General features: G+C 45.7%; 1 protein-coding gene across 6 annotated transcripts in view; it reads right to left on the minus strand.

Annotated features, from left to right (window-relative positions):
• CUX2 (cut like homeobox 2) overlaps positions 1-22,413 on the minus strand; it is a 314,935-nt gene that overhangs the window by 258,362 nt on the left and 34,160 nt on the right. For 4 of the 6 annotated variants that reach the window (XM_073881125.1, XM_073881126.1, XM_025889732.2 and 1 more), the window contains exon 1: positions 359-564. The exons of the other annotated variants lie outside the window; for them this stretch is intronic. In XM_073881125.1, the coding sequence (XP_073737226.1) occupies positions 359-421 (63 nt within the window). In that variant the 5' untranslated portion in view covers positions 422-564. Of the gene's footprint in view, positions 1-358; positions 565-22,413 lie in introns of those variants that run through there. 6 annotated transcript variants of the gene reach the window in all.

The following is a 22,413-nucleotide window of genomic DNA, read 5'->3' on the forward strand; positions in this document are numbered from 1 at the left end:
AGCGCAAGGGGGGCTTCCGGGGGTCCCGCCGGCAGCCCCCTGCCCAGGACCGCAGCCCCTGCCTTCCCCGCGCCTCGCTCGGCCGTTCTCCCGCCGGCTCGCTCCCCGGGCCGAGGGCTCACTAGCGCTTCTCCATGGTCGCGGCGGCTAATCGATGATTGAACCGAACAAAGAGCAGCGGCGAGATCAATTCCTAATACCTATCGATGGGCAGCGGGCAGCCGAGCCCCAGCGAGCCCTAGCAGCCGCCGCCCGCCGCCCCGGGGCGCCCGCCCACCCTCCCGGGGACCTCCCCAATGCGCCCAGGGCGCGCCCCAGGGCTCCCCACGGCCGCGCGGCCGGCGCTGCCCGCACTAACCTGGAGTCGCCGTAGATCAAATCGCTTCCAATATTGAAACATCGATCCCACATTGGCGGCCATCTTGGGGGCTATTCGAGACGCACACACACAAGAGTTTGGCTTTTCTCAATGGCTGCACTCAATATCCGGGCTGGACTCCCCCCAGCCCCGGGGCCGCCGCCGGCCGCCCGGGCCCTGAGCGCCGCTGCCCGGGGCCCTTTGGGCGTCCCCCGGCCTCCTGCCACCCGCTGCCCCTCGGCGCTGCCGCGCCGCCGCCGCCGCCGCCGCCGGGCCCGGGAGCCGTGCGCCCCCCCGACCCCCGGAGGGCGCGGGCGGAGCGCGCCGGGCGGGGAGCTCGGCGCCCGCCCGGGGGAGGCGGCCGGGGATGGGGCGGGAGGGGAGGGTGTGGGGGAGGCAGCCTCTTCGAGAGGCGACGGCGCCGCCGCTGCCCTGCCTGCAGCCGGCTCCCGGGCCCGCGGAGCGCTCGCTGCATCTCCCCCCCAAGTCCGGGGTCGGTGTGCCGCGCGATTGCACTTGACTTTGGCTTTTTGCAAACTTATCAATACTGACGTAACGTGCTGATCAATGCAAAGGGAAGTTTGGGAGGGGGGGCTGCGGGAGGCCGTTGAGCGGAGCGCCAACACCCCCCCACTTCGCACCTGTCTACCCCCCCCACCCCCTGCATTGCATACTTAAAAAAAAGTTAATAGTTTGCGATGCATTTTTTTTTCTTTTGCAATCAGAGGACACACAACACGTGCCTCGGGCTGCCACCGCGCCTCCGCCAGCTAAGCTTCGGATCACAGGGTAGCAGCTCGCAGGTAGGGCCGCTTAGACTCGCTGGCCCGCGGGCGTGTGGGAGCCTGCCAGCGGGCGGGTGGGAGCCGCCCGGGGGCGCCACTGAGTCGTGGGAAATATCACCACTGCCGCGCGCAGTTTCCAAGCCATTATATTGTTATGATTATTATTGGGGAGCGGCGCCTTAGCCAGAGATCAGGGTTCTTTGCGGGGCGAGGAGGTGGAGGAGGGCTTCAGGTCCTTCGCAATAGGAATTCTTATTACTGTTATTATTTGGGGGTCTAATGATAAGGGCTCCTCATAACTTTAGAATGGGAGGCCCTTTTACTGTTACGATTATTGGAAGGAATCCTTAGCCAAATCTCTGGAGCACTTTAACCTCCGCAGTGAGTTGGCTTTTATTATTTGCGTAGAATGGGTTAGCTTTTACTGTTATGATCTGTTGATGGGGCCGTAGCCCTACTGTGGGGAATCTGGATTCTCAACAACTACAGAGATTTCTGCTATTGTTACCATCATTATTATTCGAGGGCCCTTCTAGCTGGGGACCCCAGGTCCGTTGCAGTATGAGTCTCCTTTGTTATGATTGTCTTTTGGGAGAGGGTCTTTTAGCCCAGCTAGAGGGAAGTTACAGTCTTTTGCAATTTCTGACCTTGGACAATAGGGATGACTAAGTTTCTTCCTTTACATTTTTCCCTCTTTTTGCCTCTGTGCAAGCTAGACGTTCCCAGTCCCCTCCCAACATCCCAACCCCAGGAGGATCTCAGACCCCCTAAAACCCTGCATCACTAACCCACTTACCCCACCCCCACTCCTGACCCTGGGGTCACTCTTCCTCTCTGGCAGTCCCCTGCCAAATCCCATCACCCTCCTCCCCACTCCCCCCAAAAGGACATTTCCTCCCTTTTTCTCTGGTCGAAAGATTTGCTTTTATAGACAGCAAATGGACATTATATTCTCTTTTTATGACCCAGCTTGGACTTCTGACATCACTCTTGGTCTGGGACAATAGATCAATACAGAAGGTTGTAAAAAAGATAAAGTTTAGAAGAGTTGTAAAGCAGAGAAAATCGTGATGGATATTTTTGATGATTTTCCAATATTTGTGTCTCATAGCACGTGCTTCAAGGCAATTAAAGTTTGTAATGTAATGTAAATAATTGTTTCATAAATGCTTCAGAAGAAGGTGTGATCTTTTTGAGCAATCACTTGAGCTGTTTAAAAAATGTAATGTGATTTAAGCAAGGGTACAGTATTTCTGTTACCATCCCCATACATTTTCCATGAGGCCTGGGTAAATATATTAATGCACAATTTGAAAGACTCGTAAGACCAGAAGTACAGCATTCACCAAGATGTAATGAATTAGGCCTAGTTAGCAATTCCGAGTGGCCTGTTTCCTTGCCAGATTAAATTGCACGTGATGTGTGGTTTATCTCAGCTCTCGATAACTTCACGTTTAAATTACAGCTCTCATTCTGCAAAATGAATTTAGGGAAATTTCATAACTATCACATTGCAATTTTTTTTAAATGGCTACATTTTCTCCTGAGCATCTGTAAAGCTTGCAGCTTCCTTGTCTTTGAGTCTGTTTTTTAAAGACCTGTAATAGAAAATCTGGAGTGAGTGTGAAACCCTTCAAAGCAATTTTTAACAAACCAAGGTTTTGATTAAGATTATTTTAAATTTATGTCTAACTTTGCAGTCATGGAATAAACTGACATTGTGTACCTCCTGATATAATGTACTGAGAAGGACACAACATCACTTCTGTGATATTACTGCCAAAAGTACATAACCTGAATCTAATGGTGAAGAAATATTAGACAAACCCAAGTGGAAGGGGAATTCTACAAAATAGACAGCCTGTTCTCTTTAAAAAATGTCGATGTCACATTAAACACAAAGAAAGACTAAGGAACTGTTCCAGATTAAGGAAGCAGAAGAGACTTGACAACCGATTAAAACATATGACCCAGGATTTTCTTTTACTATATAGTGCATTAATTAGAGCCCATGACAAATTTAGAATAAAGTCAATAGATTAGATAATGGCATTATATCAATGTTAATTTCCTGGTTTTGATTATTGTACTGTGGCTATATAACAAAAGAGCCTAGTTTTTAGAGAACATAGTGAAGTATTTAGGGGTAAAGGGACAGACATCATGTCTGCAACTAATTTCCAAACAGTTCAGGCAAAAATAATATGCATATATTTGTTTTATATCTATCTATCTAGAATGATATAGCAAATGTTGCAAAATGTTACACTTGAGGACTCTAGATGAAGTGTACACAGAAATTTGTACTTTCCCTGCAACATTTCTGGGAATTTAATATTATGTCAAAAGAAAAAGCTAAAAGAAAAAAATTTATGTCTGACTTTGTTTTAGCTGTTAGGACTACTGGGCTTCGGAATAAAAATTCTGCATGGAACTTTTCTACTTTCCTGACTGACATAGGCTGCAGCTTTGACCGAGCAGGAAATTGCCACAGCAAACATGCTTACCGAAGAGCAGTGAGAAAATCCAATAATTCAGATTGTTTTAAGTCTGTGATATTTTTAAATGACTTAATGCAGTGGGTCTCTGAAGAATTCTGACAATTTTAATGGTAGAAACTTGCAGTCCCACTGAGGAACGGGTTGCTACATAAATACTGAATGATCGTGTCTTTCTGCCTGGGCCAAAACATATTAGCTTTGCTTAGTGGCTTATTGCTTTATTCACAAAATAAATTTCAGCCGTCTCTTCCTACCATATTCCAAGCGCATCTTGAGCCTGTACCTTATTAGATGTGAGGGCTTATATTCCAAAGGCATCTGTTACCACCGTCTCAAGCTCAGCAATAATGAATTAAGCGGTTAAGTGTTTACCCCCTAAACAGAGTTAGCTGGGGAAATGATATTATTATGGGTGGTCCTTAATGAAAGATGGTAAACCAGGAAACACTCTTTTAGCAATCAGCCTTGGATTTGAAAACTAAAGTACTAAAATATTAAATACTTTTGTGAAAAGCAGTTTTTCATGTTCTTTGCGCACACTCCCTGTCCCAAACACACACACATGCGCAGATATAAAAACACTTAAGCAGGTTCCTGGTCGATTCCTGAGTCTCAAAGATCCACTTATCAAGATAAGTATTTTAAAAATTATAATGGAAAAGACGACACCCTCTCCCCACCCCAGAGGAAGCTGAGTGTGGTTTGGGATAGCCTATCCTGAAAGCAGAAGCAGACAGAGAGCCAGATCTTTTAGGAAATTCATAAACTGTGTAAGAATCCCAGGGAAGATAATGGCAGGTCCTTAGCCATGAACATAATGATATGCGAAATCCCCAGCATCAAAGCTGAAACAAAAGAAAATGTCCTTCCGTAGCTCTGCACTGCCCACCGCAGCTGCCAGGCAGGGAGAAAGACAACTAGAGACTCCAAATTTATCTGGAAGCATTAGACAGCCCTCAGAGCAGAGTAAGGGATGTGGCAGCGTCTGGCAGACACCTGCAGGGATGTACTTCTGGAGGTGGGCCCATGGTTAGGTCCCAGATCCAGAGGTTGGAGTGACTGACTATAAGGACTAAACAACCAATTCTTTATGTGCAAAACTCCTGACACAATGCTGTCAACCTTTACAATTATTAAGCACCTACTGGTTGTTGGATGCTTATAAATAAATCTTTAGCATAATGTTAGAAGCAAGATTCTGGAGTCAGACTGTCTGGATATGAATTCCAGCTCTGCCACTTACAAGCTCTGTGACCTTGAGCAAGTGATTTTACCTCTTTGTACCTCATTTTGCTCAGGTGTACAATGGTGCTCATAATTGTGCAAAATGATGAGAATTAAAGAAGTTAATTTATGTGAAGCACTATGTAAATGTGCCATATCTAGTAGCTGTCATTGTTCTTGGTCTCACAATGGATGGGACAGCGGTCTGCATTCCCAAATTGCAGGTGAAAAGACTAAGGTCCTGAGAGAGAAATGGTCAAATGATTGTGAAGGAGCAGAACCAGGCCTGATACCTAGGTTCACTCACATCAGGCCTGGGGCTCTTGAGCTTGCCCTGTCTCTTATGGGGAGGAAAAATGGGTGGAAAAGCAGATGCCCAGAAAGCAAGAGCTGCAGTCTTTCCCACGTGCCAACACTTATTGACCAATCAAACTGGAGAGGAACACCACAAGAGGGACAAGCTTCCTTTGCCTGACTCCTGTCAGAGATTAAACAACAGTGTATTCATAATGTGCTGATTATTCTCCTTTTTGCTCCTCTTCCCCATTCACTCTCCCCCAGCTCAGTGCCCCAGGAAGCTGACCTCTGTAGACTCTATCTCCCAGGCTCCCTTGTTCTCTGGCATCCAGTTAGATTTGGCCAATGGGGGGCCTGCTTAGTGGTAAGAAGGTGGGAGGAGAGAAAATTTGGGGTACTTATTCCCCAGCTCCTTCCCTACTTCACTGCAGTCCTGACAGTGATTGGGTCCTTTTACAGACACAGTCCTGGTCAAGTTGTCCTGCTCTGGCCAGGCTTTCTCCCTCCCCACGCCCCTTCAGATCTGGCATGGAAATGGCCTCCTCCTCTTGTAAGCATCTGGGTGCCTCAATATTTTCCTTCCCACGGTTCTGTAAATAGTCTCATTTACAAATCTTGGCTGAGTGTACCTTCTGGGACCCTGACCTACCACAGAGCACTATTCAATTATTAAGAAATGTAAATGTTATTTATATGTGTTGAAGTGATCTCTAGGATATAAGGCAAAGTGAACATAAATATAGGCTATAGATTATGAAATAATCCCATCTCTGCTTAAAATGTGGTACTTAGGAAAAAGTTAAAGAAAATTCGATATCATATAGTTTACAGAATTAGTTCTGGAAAATGGGTTTAGAGGCCACTTATAATTTGCACACCATTATCTTAAATTTTTTTTATGATCACCAATTACTTTATCATCAGGAATCTTCATTCTTTTGGGGTGGGAGAGAATCTGTTTTCTCCTGGGACCCTGACCAATACACATACCACAGAATGCCACATCCATCTGAGATGTCCATGAAAGAAGATTTGACTAAAGTGAGAGACAGCCCATGTTCATGGCTGGAAGATTTAATGTGGTGAAGATGTTATTTCTGTCCAAATCAATAAATTTAAGACCATTCCAATCAAAATCCCAATGAAGTTTTTCACAGAACAGGACAAGCCCATCTTAAAATTCTTATGGAGATGCAAGGGCCAAAAATAGTCAGGACATTTAAAGAATAATAAGGTGTGGGAACTTTTCCTATCAGATATTAAGACTAATTATAAAGCTATAATAATAAAGACAGTGAGGCAGAAAGACAAATAGACTCAGGGGACAAAATTAAAAGCCTAGAAATAGATTCACACAAATATAGAATGGACTTACACAAATACATGGCAGAGCTAGCATTATAAACTAGTGGGTAAAATACAGACTTCATTTTCAATATGGTGCTAAGCCAACTGACTACCCATATAGGGAAAAATATAGAATTAGATCCCTACCTCACACCATACACCATACACCAGGTGGAGTGCCTGCATGCTATGGATTTAAAAAAAAAACAACATGTTCCTTTTTTACCAACAGCTCCTTCCCTACTTCACTGCAGCTCTGACAGTGATTGGGTCCTTTTACAGACACAGTCCTGGTCAAGTTGTCCTTCAGCTCTCGCCAGGCTTTCTCCCTCCCCACGCCCCTTCAGATCCGGCGTGGAAATGTCTTCCTCCTCTTTTTAACCAAAAACTATATCCTTATTAAGATGACTTGACTCTGCCATGCCTGGTTGTTTGTTTAAGCATCCTAATAGCTCTGCTCATGTAATAGCCCAGGGTCCCTTTCAGAGCTGTAGCTATAGCCAGAACCAAGACTGAATTTTCTTTGAGCATCCCCGGAATGAAACACCACTTGGCACTTGGCAGCTTCCAGGAGATTTAGAAACATTAGCTAATTAGAGTTTCTAGGACTGTGCTCTGCACTGGCACAGGCTCCTCTTCATGCACACAGCTTTGCTGAGCCCCTGAGAAGCTGGCCCCTGGGCAGGAACCTGCCTTCCAATTCTGCATCCCATTTTACCACCAGTGGAGTGTGCAAACCAGAGAGTGACCTAAAACCTCCAAAACAACCACCATGGAACTGAGGGAACCCATTTGGCTCTCTATCTCTCCCAGGTCCCACATCTCTGGCACGAGTGTCCCCATTTGGCTTCATGCCCACTAGGGCAACACTATGAGCTCCCAAGGACAGCCATAGGTCTTTCCTGTGCCCTGAGAAGAACTGAGCACCCCCACCAGCACTCCCACCCACCCACCCAAATAAAACTCCACAAACTGTACCCCTAAAGCTGGATGAAGACTGTAGATAGTTACTGCAGGTTTTCTTAAGGGGCAGAGTATAAATCACTTAACATCTTCACAATTCTTTTTGCTTCTTTCTTTCCCTGAAGTTCCCTTCATTAAAGGAGCCACTCTAGTCTCTATTTTTAATTTCTCTCCCCTCAAACTGCTCATCCATCTTCTCTCACTCATGGCTCACTCTTATTTGCTCTCTGTCTTCCCTGGTGCCTTCTCCCTCTTCCTCCATTTCTGCCCCCTCCCTTTCTCATTGCTCCTTCTTCAAATCTGAGGTTCTCATGTTTCAACTAGTCAGCAAAATAGGTAGCCAAACCAAAAAAAAAAAAAAAAGAAAAGAAAAGAAAGAATTCGTTTGCTCCTTTGGTGAGATAGGGAGATGTGAATCCTTACAATTTTCATTTTGTCCCTGTCCTATTGCTGCACTGTCATCACTGTCATAGGGTGTCTACTATGCACCAAGGACCTTTCTAACATTCTCTCCAAATCTCACATCTATCATCACTGTATCCATTCTGCCAATGAGAAAACTGAGGGTCAGAAAGACAGAATAGCTCGCCAAGTTCACTCAGCCGGACAATGGCTGAGCATGGTTTAGAAGCGGAGTGAGAAACTGTGCACTTTGTAGCCCTACTACAGAAGCCCTGACCCCAGCTTTAGCTTTTCCTGCTGCCCCTCCTCAGGGCAGGAGGGAAAGGAATGTAGGTACTTCTAGAAGATGCCATTCAGACAAAGCATAGCCAACAGGGGCTGTTTCTGTCGCCCCAGGAGCTAGTCCCTAAATTACCACTCTCTCAGTCTCCTTAGACCTTTTGATTTCTCAGCTCTTGGGTTCCACAAAACAAAAGATGATCCACTTGTCCCCAAAGGACAGGAAAATAATGATAATGCTGCCATTTATGGCCTGCTTTCCCCAAGCTGGGCTCACTCTGCCCATTATCTAATTTCCTCCTTGTAACAGCACTTCAGGTAAGTATTGCCATTTCCTCCCCTTAATAGCTGAGGAAATAGGGGCTCGGAGATGGTAAGTGACTTGCCCAAGGTCATCCAGACTGTAAGCAACTGAGCTGCGGGTCAAATTCTGTTTGATGTCAAGGTTAAAGTTCTTAACCCTGAATACCACCCCCCTTCCCTTTCTCAGCTGCTTCTAAATCTCGGTGGGGCTTTGAAATTCACTTCCCAGCTGGTGAAGGGCTCAGTCTGGGTTGAAATTCAGAGCCCTCTCTTCCTTGCACTCAGTCTCCAGCCTCTCTCCAGAGCTCAAGGGGCACAGGATGAAGACTCTGGAAGCTCTCTTTTGAAGGTTGGGTCCCCATCCCTTCAACCCCAGAAACCTCTGTGAACCCTTCAGTGCCTAGGGAAACAAAGCCCCCCCCCCCCACTTCAAATGCTCCATGACCCAGGAAGCAAATCTAACCTTCCTGCATGAACCCTCCTGCTCCAAATCCTGGGGGTCCAGCAGGATCTTTGGCAAATGTGCCGGGCATCGGGGGCCCTGTCCCAGCCCCCGCCTGTGAAAACAGCATAGGAAAGAGACTCTAAAATGATCCTCAGTACCTCAGGCCAGGGTCTAACCTGCCACCCATGTATCATACCCCCTTTTGTGCACACGCATATATACATATTTGCACATATGTGCACACACATATGCACACCGGCTCTCACAGACATTGTGTGCATACACCCCTATGCACTCTCTCTCATGCGTACACATTTACATACTCATGCACAAACACCTGCATGCACACCACACATTCATTCATGTACATTTGAACACAGCCAGAAACTGATTCTCTGGGACACACCTGTGTGCTCACACACAGACCTACACAGCCTGTGTGTGCATGTGAGTGAGCATACTGCGCAGATACATGCAATTGTGTGCCTGGTGGTACCTTCCAGGGTGGGGCAGCAAGGCCTCTGCTGGGGCCTCCTGGAGCTCGGCCTTTGGCAAAAGCCCCACCTGGTGGACATTTGGTGTATACACGAACCCCACCTCCAAGCGGGAGTGCCCCTGGGACCAGTGAGGCTCTGGTCAGTGCCCAGGCTGGCTGGCAGTAAGAGAGTGAACCCAAAGCTAGACTTTGGGGCACCCCTACCCCTTTAGAGTTGCCATCTCTCCTCCTATTCCCTTCCCTGGGCAACAATTTCCCTGGCCAAAGGCCTGGAAAGAGCACTGGGTCCAGGGGAAGGAGCTTAAATCACTGCTCTGCCACTTGCTCGCTTCTCTCCCAAGCCTCATTATGCTCAATTATAAAATGAGGGACCTCAAATAGGTATTTGGAAGAAGTAAATGACATCATGGACACAAAACCAACAGCTGTGTATCTCAGGGTTGGACAGCCTAGAGTGAGTCTGAAGTCAGACCGGGGTTTATGTTTTTTTTAAGATTTTATTTACCCAGGGGCACCTGAGTGGCTCAGTCCTTAAGCATCTGCCTTCAGCTCAGGTCATGATCCCAGGATCCTGGGATGGAGTCCCGCATCAGGGTCCCTGCTCAGCGGGAAGACTGTTTCTCCCTCTCACACTCCCCCTGCTTGTGTTCCCTCTCTTGCTGTCTCTGTCGAATAAATAAAATCTTTGAAAAAAAAGATTTTATTTACTTATTTGAGAGAGAGAGAATGAGCGAGAGAGAGCACAAGCAGGGGGAGGGGCAGAGGGAGAGGGAGAAGCAGACTCCCCACTGAGCAGGGAGCCCGATGTGGGGCTCGATCCCAGCACCCCAGGATCATGACCCAACCGAAGGCAGATGCTTAACCAACTGAACCACCCAGGTGCCCCAGACCTGGGTTTAAATGGAGATGCAACTCCTGGCTCTCTCCTTCCTGGGTGTGTGCCCTTGGGCAAGTCATTCCACCCCTTGAGCAGGTTTCATTAACTGCAAAGTGGGGGAAAGTCCCCAATGAGGTGGTTGGAAGAAGGAAACAATGTCATGGAAGTGAAATCCGTAACTCTCTCCATTTCTCTCAGACAAAAGACAAGAATAGCTCAGGGGTGATAGAAGCAGGGCTGGAATCAGAGGGACCCTGGTTCAAATTCTGATTCAAATCCTGGTTCTGCCACTTTTGAGATGTGACCTTGAGCAAGTCATTCCCCTGTCCAACCTGTTTCCCCATCTGTACAGTGGGGACCTCTTAGAGTTGTGGTGAGAATGAGATAATGCATGCAAAGAGCCTGACATCAGTAAGTGCTCCATAAATGCAGACTGCCACTGTCAGCAGTGAGGTTTGCGGGAAACAAGTGATATCTAGAGGGGTGAATGATAGATGATCCTCAGGAGCTCCATATAATAGGTACACAATTATAACTAACTATAATTTAATCACCATGTGCCAGGTGCTGTTCTAAGCCTTCTCTAGGAATTAAATGATTTAATGTCACAACAACCCCATGAAGTAGGCATTATTATTCTTCCCATTTTACAGATGAGGACAGTGAGGCACAGAAATGATGTAACTTGCCCAGGGTCACAGAGCCAGAGAGTGGATATTAAAATCCAGACAGAGTCCTCTGGATTTCTCCCATTCCCTAATCCTACAGAGCTGTCCTATCAGCTCTGACCTCCCAGCCTCTCCCAAGAGATGGAAACTTCCCCAGGGGCTAAAGTCTGGTTTTAGAGGGCAAGTGCTCCCCAGCAAGTCCCCCACTGTTCCACTCTTCCTCCCAATATCCAGGAAGGCAGATGGCCATGTAGGAGATATGTATCCTAGAGGGCTATGGAATTAAGATAATCTCGGGGAGGCAATAAATGCAATGGAAATAAAGCTAATTAAAGAGCATCTGCTAATGTCCACAATAGCCAAACTATGGAAAGAGCCAGATGTCCACTGACAGATGAATGGATAAAGAAGATGTGGTATACACACACACACACACACACACACACACACACACGCACACACACAATGGAATATTATGCAGCCACCAAAAGGAATGAAAGCTTGCCATTTGCAACGACGTGGATGGAACTGGAGGATATTATGCTGAGCGAAATAAGTCAATCAGAGAAAGACATGTATCATATGACCTCACTGATATGAGGAATTCTTAATCTCAGGAAACAAACCGAGGGTTGCTGGAGTGGTGGGGGGGGGGGGGGATGGGGTGGCTGGGTGATAGACACTGGGGAGGGTATGTGCTATGGTGAGCGCTGTGAATTGTGTAAGACTGGTGAATCACAGACCTGTACCTCTGAAACAAATAATACATTATATGCATTATATGTTTTTAAAAAAAAAAAGAAGATAGCAGGAAGGGAAAAATGAAGGGGGGGATATTGGAGGGGGAGGTGAACCATGAGAGACTATGGACTCTGAGAAACAAACTGAGGGTTCTCGGGAGGGGGGTGGGGGGATGGGTTAGCCTGGTGGTGGGTATTAAAGAGGGCACGTACTGAAGGGAGCACTGGGTGTTATACGCAAACAATGAATCATGGAACACTACATCAAAAACTAATGATGTAATGTATGGTGATTAACATAACATAATAAAAAAAAAAAGAGCATCTGCTAATCATGGGAGCCTGTGTCAGAAAACTTGCATCTGCTGGAGGTCACTAAGTGGTATGAAGGTGGAGGGAACCTGGCTGGCGAGGCCTCACCCCACTGCTGAAGCAACACCACAGAGTGGAGGGACAGATGGTGGCTCAGAGATTAGGTATAGGAAATTGTGTGCTCCACATTTTACTTAAAAGTCAGTCGCTGGGAAATGGCTGCCTGATGATGCCAGTTCAAGGGAGTCACTTTTTGATATGGCATGGTGTTAGGCAGAACCCTTGACTCAAGACTCTTGTGTCTGAATCCTGAATCTCTAGCTCCCTGGCTGTGTGGCTTAGATCCAGAAGCTTAATCTCTCTGGAGCTTGAGTTTGGCCACAAGACCTGCTTTGGCTAACAGAATGAAGTAGAAGTGTTGGTATGCCAGTTTGAGCCTCCATCTCAAGATATGTTGTATATTTCCACTTGCTCTCTTGCATGGTTGCCTTTTACCATGGAAAGAATATGCCTGGGCTGGCCCACTGGTCCCAGGAGAAGAATGCAAGACTCAAGGGTAGGGAGGAGCTTGGCTTCCTGGATTACACATGGAGGATAGTACCCCTCACCCAGGAATACCTGCCGAGGATTATCCCATGGCTACAAAACACACCTCTCATGCTGGGCCACTGGGGCCTAATTATCACTGCAGCAAGTGGACCTAGTGCTATACCCACTGACAGACAGACCCTGCACCTGTTCCTAAGCCAGTTCTGTGATTTCATCCAACCTGGATGCCATGTGGCTTTGTGCTTTCAGCCTGACCTAAGACTGTGAGCTCCCTGAAATCTGATGAGTTCCCCCATTAGGCCATCCAACTGTCCTGACAGGATCCACCTTGACCCACAAGTGAGGTTCCCTGGTGCTCTCCTCAGTGTTCATGGTGGTCTCCACCACTGGTTCTGGGATCCCAGCACGTTTTGCACCCCAGCCAGTCAGTCCCAATGCCATGCGTAAATGGGCTCCACCTAGTACCTCCTAGTACCTCCAAGTACCACCTAGTACCTCCAAAACCTCATTTTTCACATCTGAGAAAGGGGAGTGCTGCTCCCTTCCTGACTCAAGAGTGGTGGCATGAAGATTCAAACTGAAAAGTGTGAGTCCTGTAGAAAGCGCTGGAATGAGGTCCATCATTCAATGCTGACTCTTAAGGGGCATCACGGACAGAAACAGAGAAGAATCCTACTTCTTTTGCCTCAGCCTCCCCTTAGCCCTCACCCTTCTCTGTTAAGGCTTTAAATGTCAACTGCTTTGGCAAGTTGGTGCTTCAAAAGAAACAAAGACTTAAATATCCCAAGATGGCCTTGCTTAAAGAGATTTCTTTCTAGAGCTCCATGTGACAGCCCCAGACAGGTATTTCACAGAAGAGGACATTCAAATTGCCAATAAATACCTGAAAACTCAGCCTCATTAGTTGTTAGGAAAAATTCAAATTAATACCAAAATGTGATACCATTTTGCACTCATCAGATTGACCAAAATTTTAAAGCCAGATAATACTGTTATCAAGAATGTAGAGCAACTGGAACCCTCCTGTACTGCTGGTCGGGGTGTAATTGGTACAACTACCTTAGAAAATAATCAGGCATAATCTAGCGAAGTAGAAGCCACACATGCCGCACGCCACATGCCCCAGCAATCTATTTCTAGGGATAAATTCACCAGGAGCTCTTGTCCAAGTGCATCCAGCAGGCTATAAATGATTTGTATCTTTCCATACCATTGTTTACAAAAGATTGCTCATAATAGTAAAAGAACAAAACAAATAAACAAAAACAAAGGAAAAAAGTAATGCCCATCAATAGTACACTGGATAAATTGTACTGTATTCACACAATGGAAATCTATAAATGGGGGAATGGTTCAGAACCGCGCTATTCAACATGGGTGATTCTCACAAATAGTAATGCTTAGTGAAGAAAACAAGTTGCAGAATACAAACAGTACAATATTATTTATATAAAATTTAAAAGCAAGCAACCCTATACTGTATATTGTTTAAGGATACATTGTTTGGCCTCATGAAAAAAGCCAGGGCTAAACCTGCTGTGTGCCACCTAGCATGTGGCCCTGGGAACATTTCATTTTTCTGAACTTCGGTTTCCTTGCAGGGCCACTGTGAGGGTCTGAAATCATGTAGTGAATATACTTGGTGCACAGGGAGTACACAGTAATTGTTGAAGATGATGGTCTGATTATTTGGGTAAGTTCCAATTTCCAAATGTCAGTTTTCTTAAAGCAAGGTGCCTTGGGGTCCCCAAAAATATGAGTGTTGAGGAGGGCAAGAAAGAAGCAGCTATTGTCCTGGTGAGCGCTCAGTTTTGTAGTCAGCCCACATGCAAATGGTAGTACCTGTGCTGAAAAGAGATGCAGTCCCTGGGCACCTGGGTGGCTCAGATGGTTAAGCGTCTGCCTTCGGCTCAGGTCATAATCCCAGGGTCCTGGGATTGAGTCCCGCATCGCAGGGAGCCTGCTTCTCCCTCTGCTTCTCTCTCTCTCTCTGTCTCTCATGAATAAATAAATAAAGTCTTTAAAAAAAAGAGAGAGAGATGCAGTCCCTGCCCACAGCATGCTCTAGACTAAGGCCTTTGATACCCTCTACAATCTTCCCTTCTCCCTTCTTCTTCCACAATAGATTGGGATGGTCAAATCCACCAAAAACTGGTTGTTTTTCCTTTAGGGCAGGAAGGGCTTAACTATTAAACCCTTCTAGTGTAACAAAGAATGAAAGAAACATAAAACAGTTACATTTACTTATTAAAATGGTCTAAACAGGCATATTCTTCCACTGAAGTTCTCCCTTGCTACTGTTATCAGTCAGGAATCTCCAGAGACTGAACCAGTAGGAGATATACATAGTAAGGATTTATTGCAAGGAATTGGTTTATGCAGTTGTGGGGATGAATAGTCAAATCTGAAATCCTTAGGATTTCCATCAGGAAGAACAGACTGAAAGTCTAGGGTGAAGCTGCTGTCCACAGGAGGAAGTTTCTTTTCTTTAGGGAAGTCTCAGTTCTGCTCTTCAGGCCTTTCAACTGATTGAATTGGACCCACCCAGATGATAGAGAATAATTTCTCTTAAAGTCAACTGATTATAAACTTCAATCACATCTACAAAACACCCTTACACCAACACCCACATTAGTGTGTGAATAATTGGGCACTTTCATTTAGCCAGGCTGACACGTCAAACTGACCATCACACACACCTCCCCTGTATGTTTTTCGTAGCACCCTCAAGTTTGGCACAGCTTGATGATCAGCACATGTTGTCAGTGTGTCAAGGCTTTTTCAGTTAAGCTACCTGCCCCCCCACCCCGGCTTTTGTCTAGATGTCAGTTTAATTTTGCTCCTTCTACTCTGTCCACGAGTCTGACACCAAGGCCCCTAGTAGTTCTGGATGCACATCCTTACAGGGTCATGGCCAAAAATGAAAGGGAAGGGCTGATCAGACAAGCCTGGGTCATGGACGATAGGACCTGTCATCCAAGGGCAGTAGGTGGATAGCAAATGCATGGACACCATGGGTTGGTTGTGAGCTGGCAGCTACTCACGTGGGCATAGCTCTGTATTTCCCAAACTGTGGTCTATGACCTTCAGATATTTCTAGAGCATTCACAGGACATTCTATACCTCAAATCCCATGGGGAGGAAGATGGCTATCTTCTCAGTCTCTCTGTCCTTCTGATCACTCCAAAGCCCAAGGTGGTGTTAGCACGTCTATAACACCTCTGTCTCTGGAAAAAAAATCTCCCTTTTAAACAGAACAGGTCTCAGGCTCAGCTCTTCTGGCAGGCAAGAATTTAATTCATCACTTTACTCTCAATGTATTTATTTACATGTAGCTGTTTTCTATTTACAGCAAGAGACGCCAGATTTCCATTTAGAATGGTGATAGGAAGTTTCCTTTTACAAAGACATTTATTTAAGTAAAAAGTGAGCTAGGTTTAAGAAAAATATTAAGTAAATGATAATATATGGCACATAGATACAGGAAAAATTGAGCATGAGGATGTGAAAGATTAAAGGGTTGAGTTGGGTAATGGCCTTGGCTTTGACATTAGACATCCCAAGTTTAAATCTAGGCCACACTCACTATGTAAACTTAGGCAAGATATTGAACTTAGCTGAGTCTCAGTTCCTCATCTGTAAAATGGAAATGATGATACTCATCATCAAACTTCATAATCCGCTTTATCCAAACTCCTTGGGACCAAATTTATTTGGAATTCAGAATCCCTCAGATTTTCAGAATACCATATACTGTATATTATGTGCAGGGTCTGGGCAGCACTATGTGGCCCAGCACGTTAATATTTCTACAGCAAAATATATGACTGTTCACATTAAATGGTTTTGTTTTTTTTTTTTTTAAGTCTATACATTGTACCAGTCCTGGGCAGATTTTTGTGGCCAAATGTTTGCCACAAACTTGAAAATAAAAACTTTCCATATTCCAGAGTTTTGGGGACTTAGGGAGGGATTGCACATAAGGGCTATGAGCATGGACCAGCTTCATATGAAGTGGGCAGGGAGTCGACAAGACTAGTGAAACTTGAAGTGCCTTAGTCAAGCCCATGCAGTGAGGTGGCAGAAGGATCAGGGAGCAGCCAGGGGCCAGGAAGGAGTATTTAGGAAGAGAGACAATCAGCAAAATGTGCACCAATCTCAGGAGAGGTTATAAAGAGAAGATTACACAAGCTCCCCAAGATTTCTTTGATTTCTCCTTCCCCATGACCCAGCCCCCTCCATTCCTTCTCCTCTTCCTCCTCCTTCTCTTCCTGGTGCTGCTCCACCCATTTCTCTTGCTGGTGTCTGGCCTCAGAGTGGATATGTGACTAAGTTATAGTCAATGAGATGTGAAAGGAGATCTGCTGAAGTGCTTCTAGGAAAGGTTTCTATGGACATTTCTGTCTCTGGATGTGATGTCTGGCGTGGGGGAAGCCATATTGGGGCCATGATGGGAAGCAGGCTGAGGGTAAAGGCCACACAGAGGATGGCAGGATAGAGAATTGATGTCATGTAGCTACTGATCACACCAAAATCAGACTCAGCTACCTCTGTACTTTTTGTATAAGATAAAGAATACCTATTATAAGTTTAGCCAGTTAGAGCTGGAATTATCTGTTACTTACAGTGGAAGAGGATTATTTTGGTTATTAAGAGAAAGTATAAATCTAGAAGATGAGAAAATGTGGGGAGTCTCAAAAGATTGTGAAAACTGCCAAATTTTAAAGACTTTAATACCAAATAGCATGATAGGCAGGCGGGGGGCGGGGGGGCAGTGAGAAAGCTGGTGTGGGCTGGACTGGTTAAGGAGATGGTTTCATTAAGGAGTAGGAAAACTTCCTCAAACTTCACTAAAAACTTCCTGGTTCCATTTCTGTATTCTCAGTGGAGGGTATATGATTCAGCTCAAGCCTAAGAGCCCTTAAATTCCTTCCCAGGATCATAGATGTTCCTTTACCAGGAAAGAAAGCTGGGCTGCGCGGTTTGGGAAGATTCTGGGTAGACGCACAGCCTTAGCAGTGTTCTGGGCTTGTCTGGCCTTCAACGTGTGATTTTGAGAGTTGGAAACGAGAAGATTATAACTCAGAATGGCACGCGGGTGTGAAGCTGACTGCCTTGCCAGCTATTTGCCTGTATTTAAAACACATATGGGTGATATTTTTAAATATCTTTGCTGTGTGATTGAAAAACATTGCAGTTGCTACTTCGTGGACATGGGTTTTTATGCAAACCCAGGGATGGAATGATGAGTGTATGTTGTACCTACGTGGGCTTTGCTGGAGAGAATGTAAGGACAGAATGGCAAAGCCTGCATAAATGTCGGGCCGAGAATTGGGGCTGGGCCATTCAACATTTAACTTGGGTGCAGGGGCTGATGGCAAAGCTCCTTGGTTTTCTTTGAGATCCATCCCTCCCCACTCTCTCTCCAAGGGGTCTCAGTGGGAGTATTCACCCCGCTCTGGAAGTAGACATATAACCCAGGGCTGGCCAATGGATCACTCCAACCCCAGTGGTTGGTCGAGGGGCAAGCTCATGTCCCAATGAGTTTTTAGTGAAGTTTGAGGAAGTTTTCCTACTCCTTAATGAAACCATCTCCTTACCAGTCCAGCCCACACCAGCTTTCTCACCAGCAAGCCAATGAGAACTTTTAGGAACTCTTAGGAACTACTGGGAAAGAAGCACTTTCCTCCTGCTCATGTTGCTAAGCTGAGAGGAAGTATACCAGGAACTTCCCAAGGCCATCTCTATCACCACCTGAGGAGAGCCTGTGGGGAATAAAATCAAGGTAGTGGAATAGAGAGCCTGAGAGATGGAGAGAATCCTGGATCCAGCCATGCCTGAAATCTATCCCTGGGCCCCTTTTTTTATTCATTTAAAAAAAATTGTAGTGATTGTCAGAGGGGGAGGGTGGAGGGGATAGGAGAAAAAGGTGAAGATGATTAAGAGAAACAAACTTCCAGTTATTAAGTAAGTCATGGGGATGTAAAGTACAGCATAGGCAACATAGTCAATAACAACTCTGTGTGGTGAGAGATGGTAACTACACTTGCCGTGATGAGCATTTTGTAATGTATATAACTGTCAAATCATTCTTTGCACACCTGAAACTAATACAATATTATGTCAACTATACAGAAAAAAAAATTGTGGTAAAATATATTTAACAAAAAAATGCCATTTTAGGGGCACCTGGGTGACTCAGTTGGTTAAGCATCTGCCTTCGGCTCAGGTCATGATCGCAGGGTCCTGGGATGGAGCCCCACATGGGGCTCCCTGCTCAGCAAGGGGAGTCTGCTTCTCCCTCTCCCTTCCCCCACTTGTGCTCTCTCTCTTAAATAAATAATCTTAAAAAAAACCACAAACCATAAAAAAAGACATTTTAACCATTTTTTTTTAAAGATTTTAGTTATTTATTTGACAGACAGAGAGAAAGCAAGAGAGGGAACACAAGCAGGGGGAGTGGGAGAGGGAGAAGCAGGCTTCCCGCGGAGCAGGGAGCCCGATGCGGGGCTCGATCCCAGGACCCTGGGATCATGACCTGAGCCGAAGGCAGACAGATGCTTAACGACTGAGCCACCCAGGCGCCCCTTAACCATTTCTAAGCATACAATTCAGTGGCATTAATTACATTCACAAAGTTATGCAACCATCATCACTATCTATTTCCAAAAACTGTCACCACCCCAAACAGAAATTCTGTACCCATTAAGTAGTAACTCCCCATCCTACCCCTGGACTCTTAATGTTTTTAAAGTATAATATGCATACAGTAAAATTCTCCCTTTTCACTGTGGTTCCGTGAGTTTACATTTAACCAGCACCACAACGAGAGGTAGAACAGTTCTAACCTCAGCTCCCCAATCCCACATTTTCCTGGTAGTCTGCTCCCTGCTCCCCCCCCACCTCAACCACCTGGCAACCACCGATCTGTTTTCTGTGCGTAAAGTTCTGTCTTTTCCAGAATGGCATATAAATGAAATCGCACAGTATGTGGCCTTGTGAGTCTGACTTCCTGCACTTAGCATAATGCATCTGAAGTTCATCCACGTCGTTGGTACATCAGTAATTTGTTCCTTTATATTGCTAAGTAATAATAAAACATTGCACGACTCTACCTCAGTTTACCCCTTCTCCAGCTGCGGGACATTGGTCTACTCCTGTACTCTGAATTTACCTGAGTCTACACGTTCCTTTCTCTTAAGCTGTTGGATGGAGTTGGGTTTCTGTCACCTGCAACCAACCGAAATGATCTTGATAATATAACGGGAAAAAGCCACTTTCCCTCTCAGAAATTACCTATCTCATCTATAAAATGGGAGTGCATTACCCACGATGGTTGTGAGTGTGACGGAAATCTTGACTCCAAATTGGTTGAAAGAGACGACTATCATCTCACATCTTGGAGAGTCTTGACGTGGAGCATATCACAAGGTGGCTGATTTAGCGGCTCAACCCCGGAGGCGGGCACTTTCCACCTCTTTGCTCCGCGTCGCCTCAGGGTTTCCTCCTCAGGGCGAAGCAAGATGGTGGTGGCGATCACCCCACGTTCACAGGAAGTTTTCTTCGAGGGCTCCGGAGACATCACTCAGAAGCCCCGCCCAGCAGGTTTCTCCTCACATCCCATTGGTCAGAATTGGGTCACGTGCCCACCCGATTCAGTAGCTGAGGAGATGGGCGGGACCACCTCATTTGCAGGTGGGGGCGGGGCACCCACAGTGCCTACAACCCCCGAGAACAGGTGCTCGGCTACCTCACAGGGGCCTTGTGAGGATCAAGGAGGGTATCAGTTCCTGACACCTATGAGATTTTGGACACATTGCCATTCTCTTCGACATTGCAAAGGAGTGCGGTACACATTTTCCCAAACCTGAGACAGTAAGGTGACATGGGCACAGGTGAAAAACACCGAAAATAATTTACTAGCTTATTTAACTTGAAAGTTTAACAGTGCAGTAGGCTCCTGGCACAGCCTGGAGGTTCAGTTTCAGACACTGTCATTCTCCTTCTCTGGGCTCTGATTTCTTCTGTGTTGGCTTCATCCTCAGACAGACTTATTCCTTCAGGTGGCAGACAGCTGCCATTAGCCAGGTTTCCAACCTCCCAGGTTCTTGTCCCCAGGGAAAAGAGAAAGCCTCTTCCTAAAGGTTCCATCAGAAACGCTGGGGAAGACTCTCATTAGTCTAGGTCAGATCACATCCCTATGCCTGATCCAATCACCCTGAGTCTGCTAGACTGGGCCCAGATGACACACCCAATTCCCAAGCTGGGGAAGGGTGGTGGTGGAGGGTAAAGCCACAAGGACATAAGCTGGCCAAAAGAAAACCAAAAGGCTGCTTTCACGAGAAAGGGGAATGGCATGTGGGCATAAGCAGCATTATTTTCTAGAGTCCTAATTTTACTGACAGAGAAACTTACACCCAGAAAGGGTAAGACACTAGGCGTTACAGCAGTGGATCCAGGCCATCAACTCCAATTCCCAAACGTCTAGCCATTACACCAACAGTCAGGGCGTGCCAGGAGGCTGGGTGGGCCTGCGGTGTCCTACTAATGCCCACCCCAACTCTCTTTCACTCCCCATCCTCCTTCTCCAATGAATCTCACCTACTTTTCTCACTTTGAGGTTTGGTCTACTCTGCAGCTGAACTACAAAAAGGGGATTGCTATGGGCTGAATTGTGCCTTCCCCCGTTCAGTGTTGAAGCCTTAACTCCTAATATCATGGTCTTTAGAATGGTGCCTTTGGGAGATGATTAGGTTTAAATGAAGTCATGAGGTAGGGCCCACATGATGGGGTTAATGCCCTCACAGGAGACACCAGAGCTCTCTCTCTTTCTCCCTTTCCCTCTCTGCCATGTGAGGACACAGCAAGAAGGCAGCTGTCTTTAAGCCAGGAAGAGGGCTTTCACCAGATCCTGACCATGTTGACACCCTGATCTTGGACATCCAGCCTCTGGAACTGTGAGAAAATAAATGCCTGGTTTTAAATATATGGTATTTTATTATGGCAGCCCAAGCCGACTAATATAGGGATGGGTTTAGAGCAACAAGCATTGATTGGGTACCCGCTGAGTGCCAGGTCCTATGCAGGATACTAAGGTTCATTAGCTGGGTCTTCACCCACAGAGAGTTTGGAATCTAAAAACAATGTTAAAATATTAATAATGAATCCCTTCTATCTTTTCTATAAACCTTGAAATCACTTTTATTTAAGAAATTTCCAACTCAACCAATAACCTCCTTGCACTTTCTTCCTCACCATCTGTCTCTAGAGACAGAATAGCACGTAGACCACAGAACTTTGCATCCATCTCTCCATACTTATTTCCGTGCATGCCAAGAGAAAAAAAAATGACAGCTATAAAGAGATGGCAGATGCTCTTAAGTGCCCTGTGTTCAGATTTTCCATCTATAACCTCATTTAATCTTCAAGCTAGTTCGTGAGGCAGCCATTATTTTCCAAATGAGAAAGCTGAGAGGCTCAGAGAGGCAAAGTGACTTGCCCAAGATCACATAGCTGGAAAGCAGATGTAGGATTTGAACCTAGATCTGATTTTATTTTTTTTTAATCTCTCTGATTTTAATATCCAAATTCTTAACTCCCATTGAATCTCCTTGGCTAATCAGTGCTATGGATGGATTCACAAAAGAGATACTCATCCAAAGTTGAGAGATTATGATGACTTAGATTTCTCCATGATAAGAACAGCCAACACTGAGGAAGCTGGCTGTGATATGAATGGATGCATTAAGACTTTTTATTGACTCTCAAAGAGTTAGTAATGATATCACTTTTGCTATTCATATGAGCTTACAGTTATTGAGCTTCACTCTGTGCCAGTCATTCCACGTTTTAACTTTCTTCCCCTCA

The sequence above is a fragment of the Callorhinus ursinus genome, unplaced genomic scaffold, assembly GCF_003265705.2.
Source record: "Callorhinus ursinus isolate GAN/ISIS: 27379988/994484 unplaced genomic scaffold, GSC_fseal_2.0 scaffold41, whole genome shotgun sequence".
NCBI lineage: Eukaryota > Metazoa > Chordata > Mammalia > Carnivora > Otariidae > Callorhinus > Callorhinus ursinus.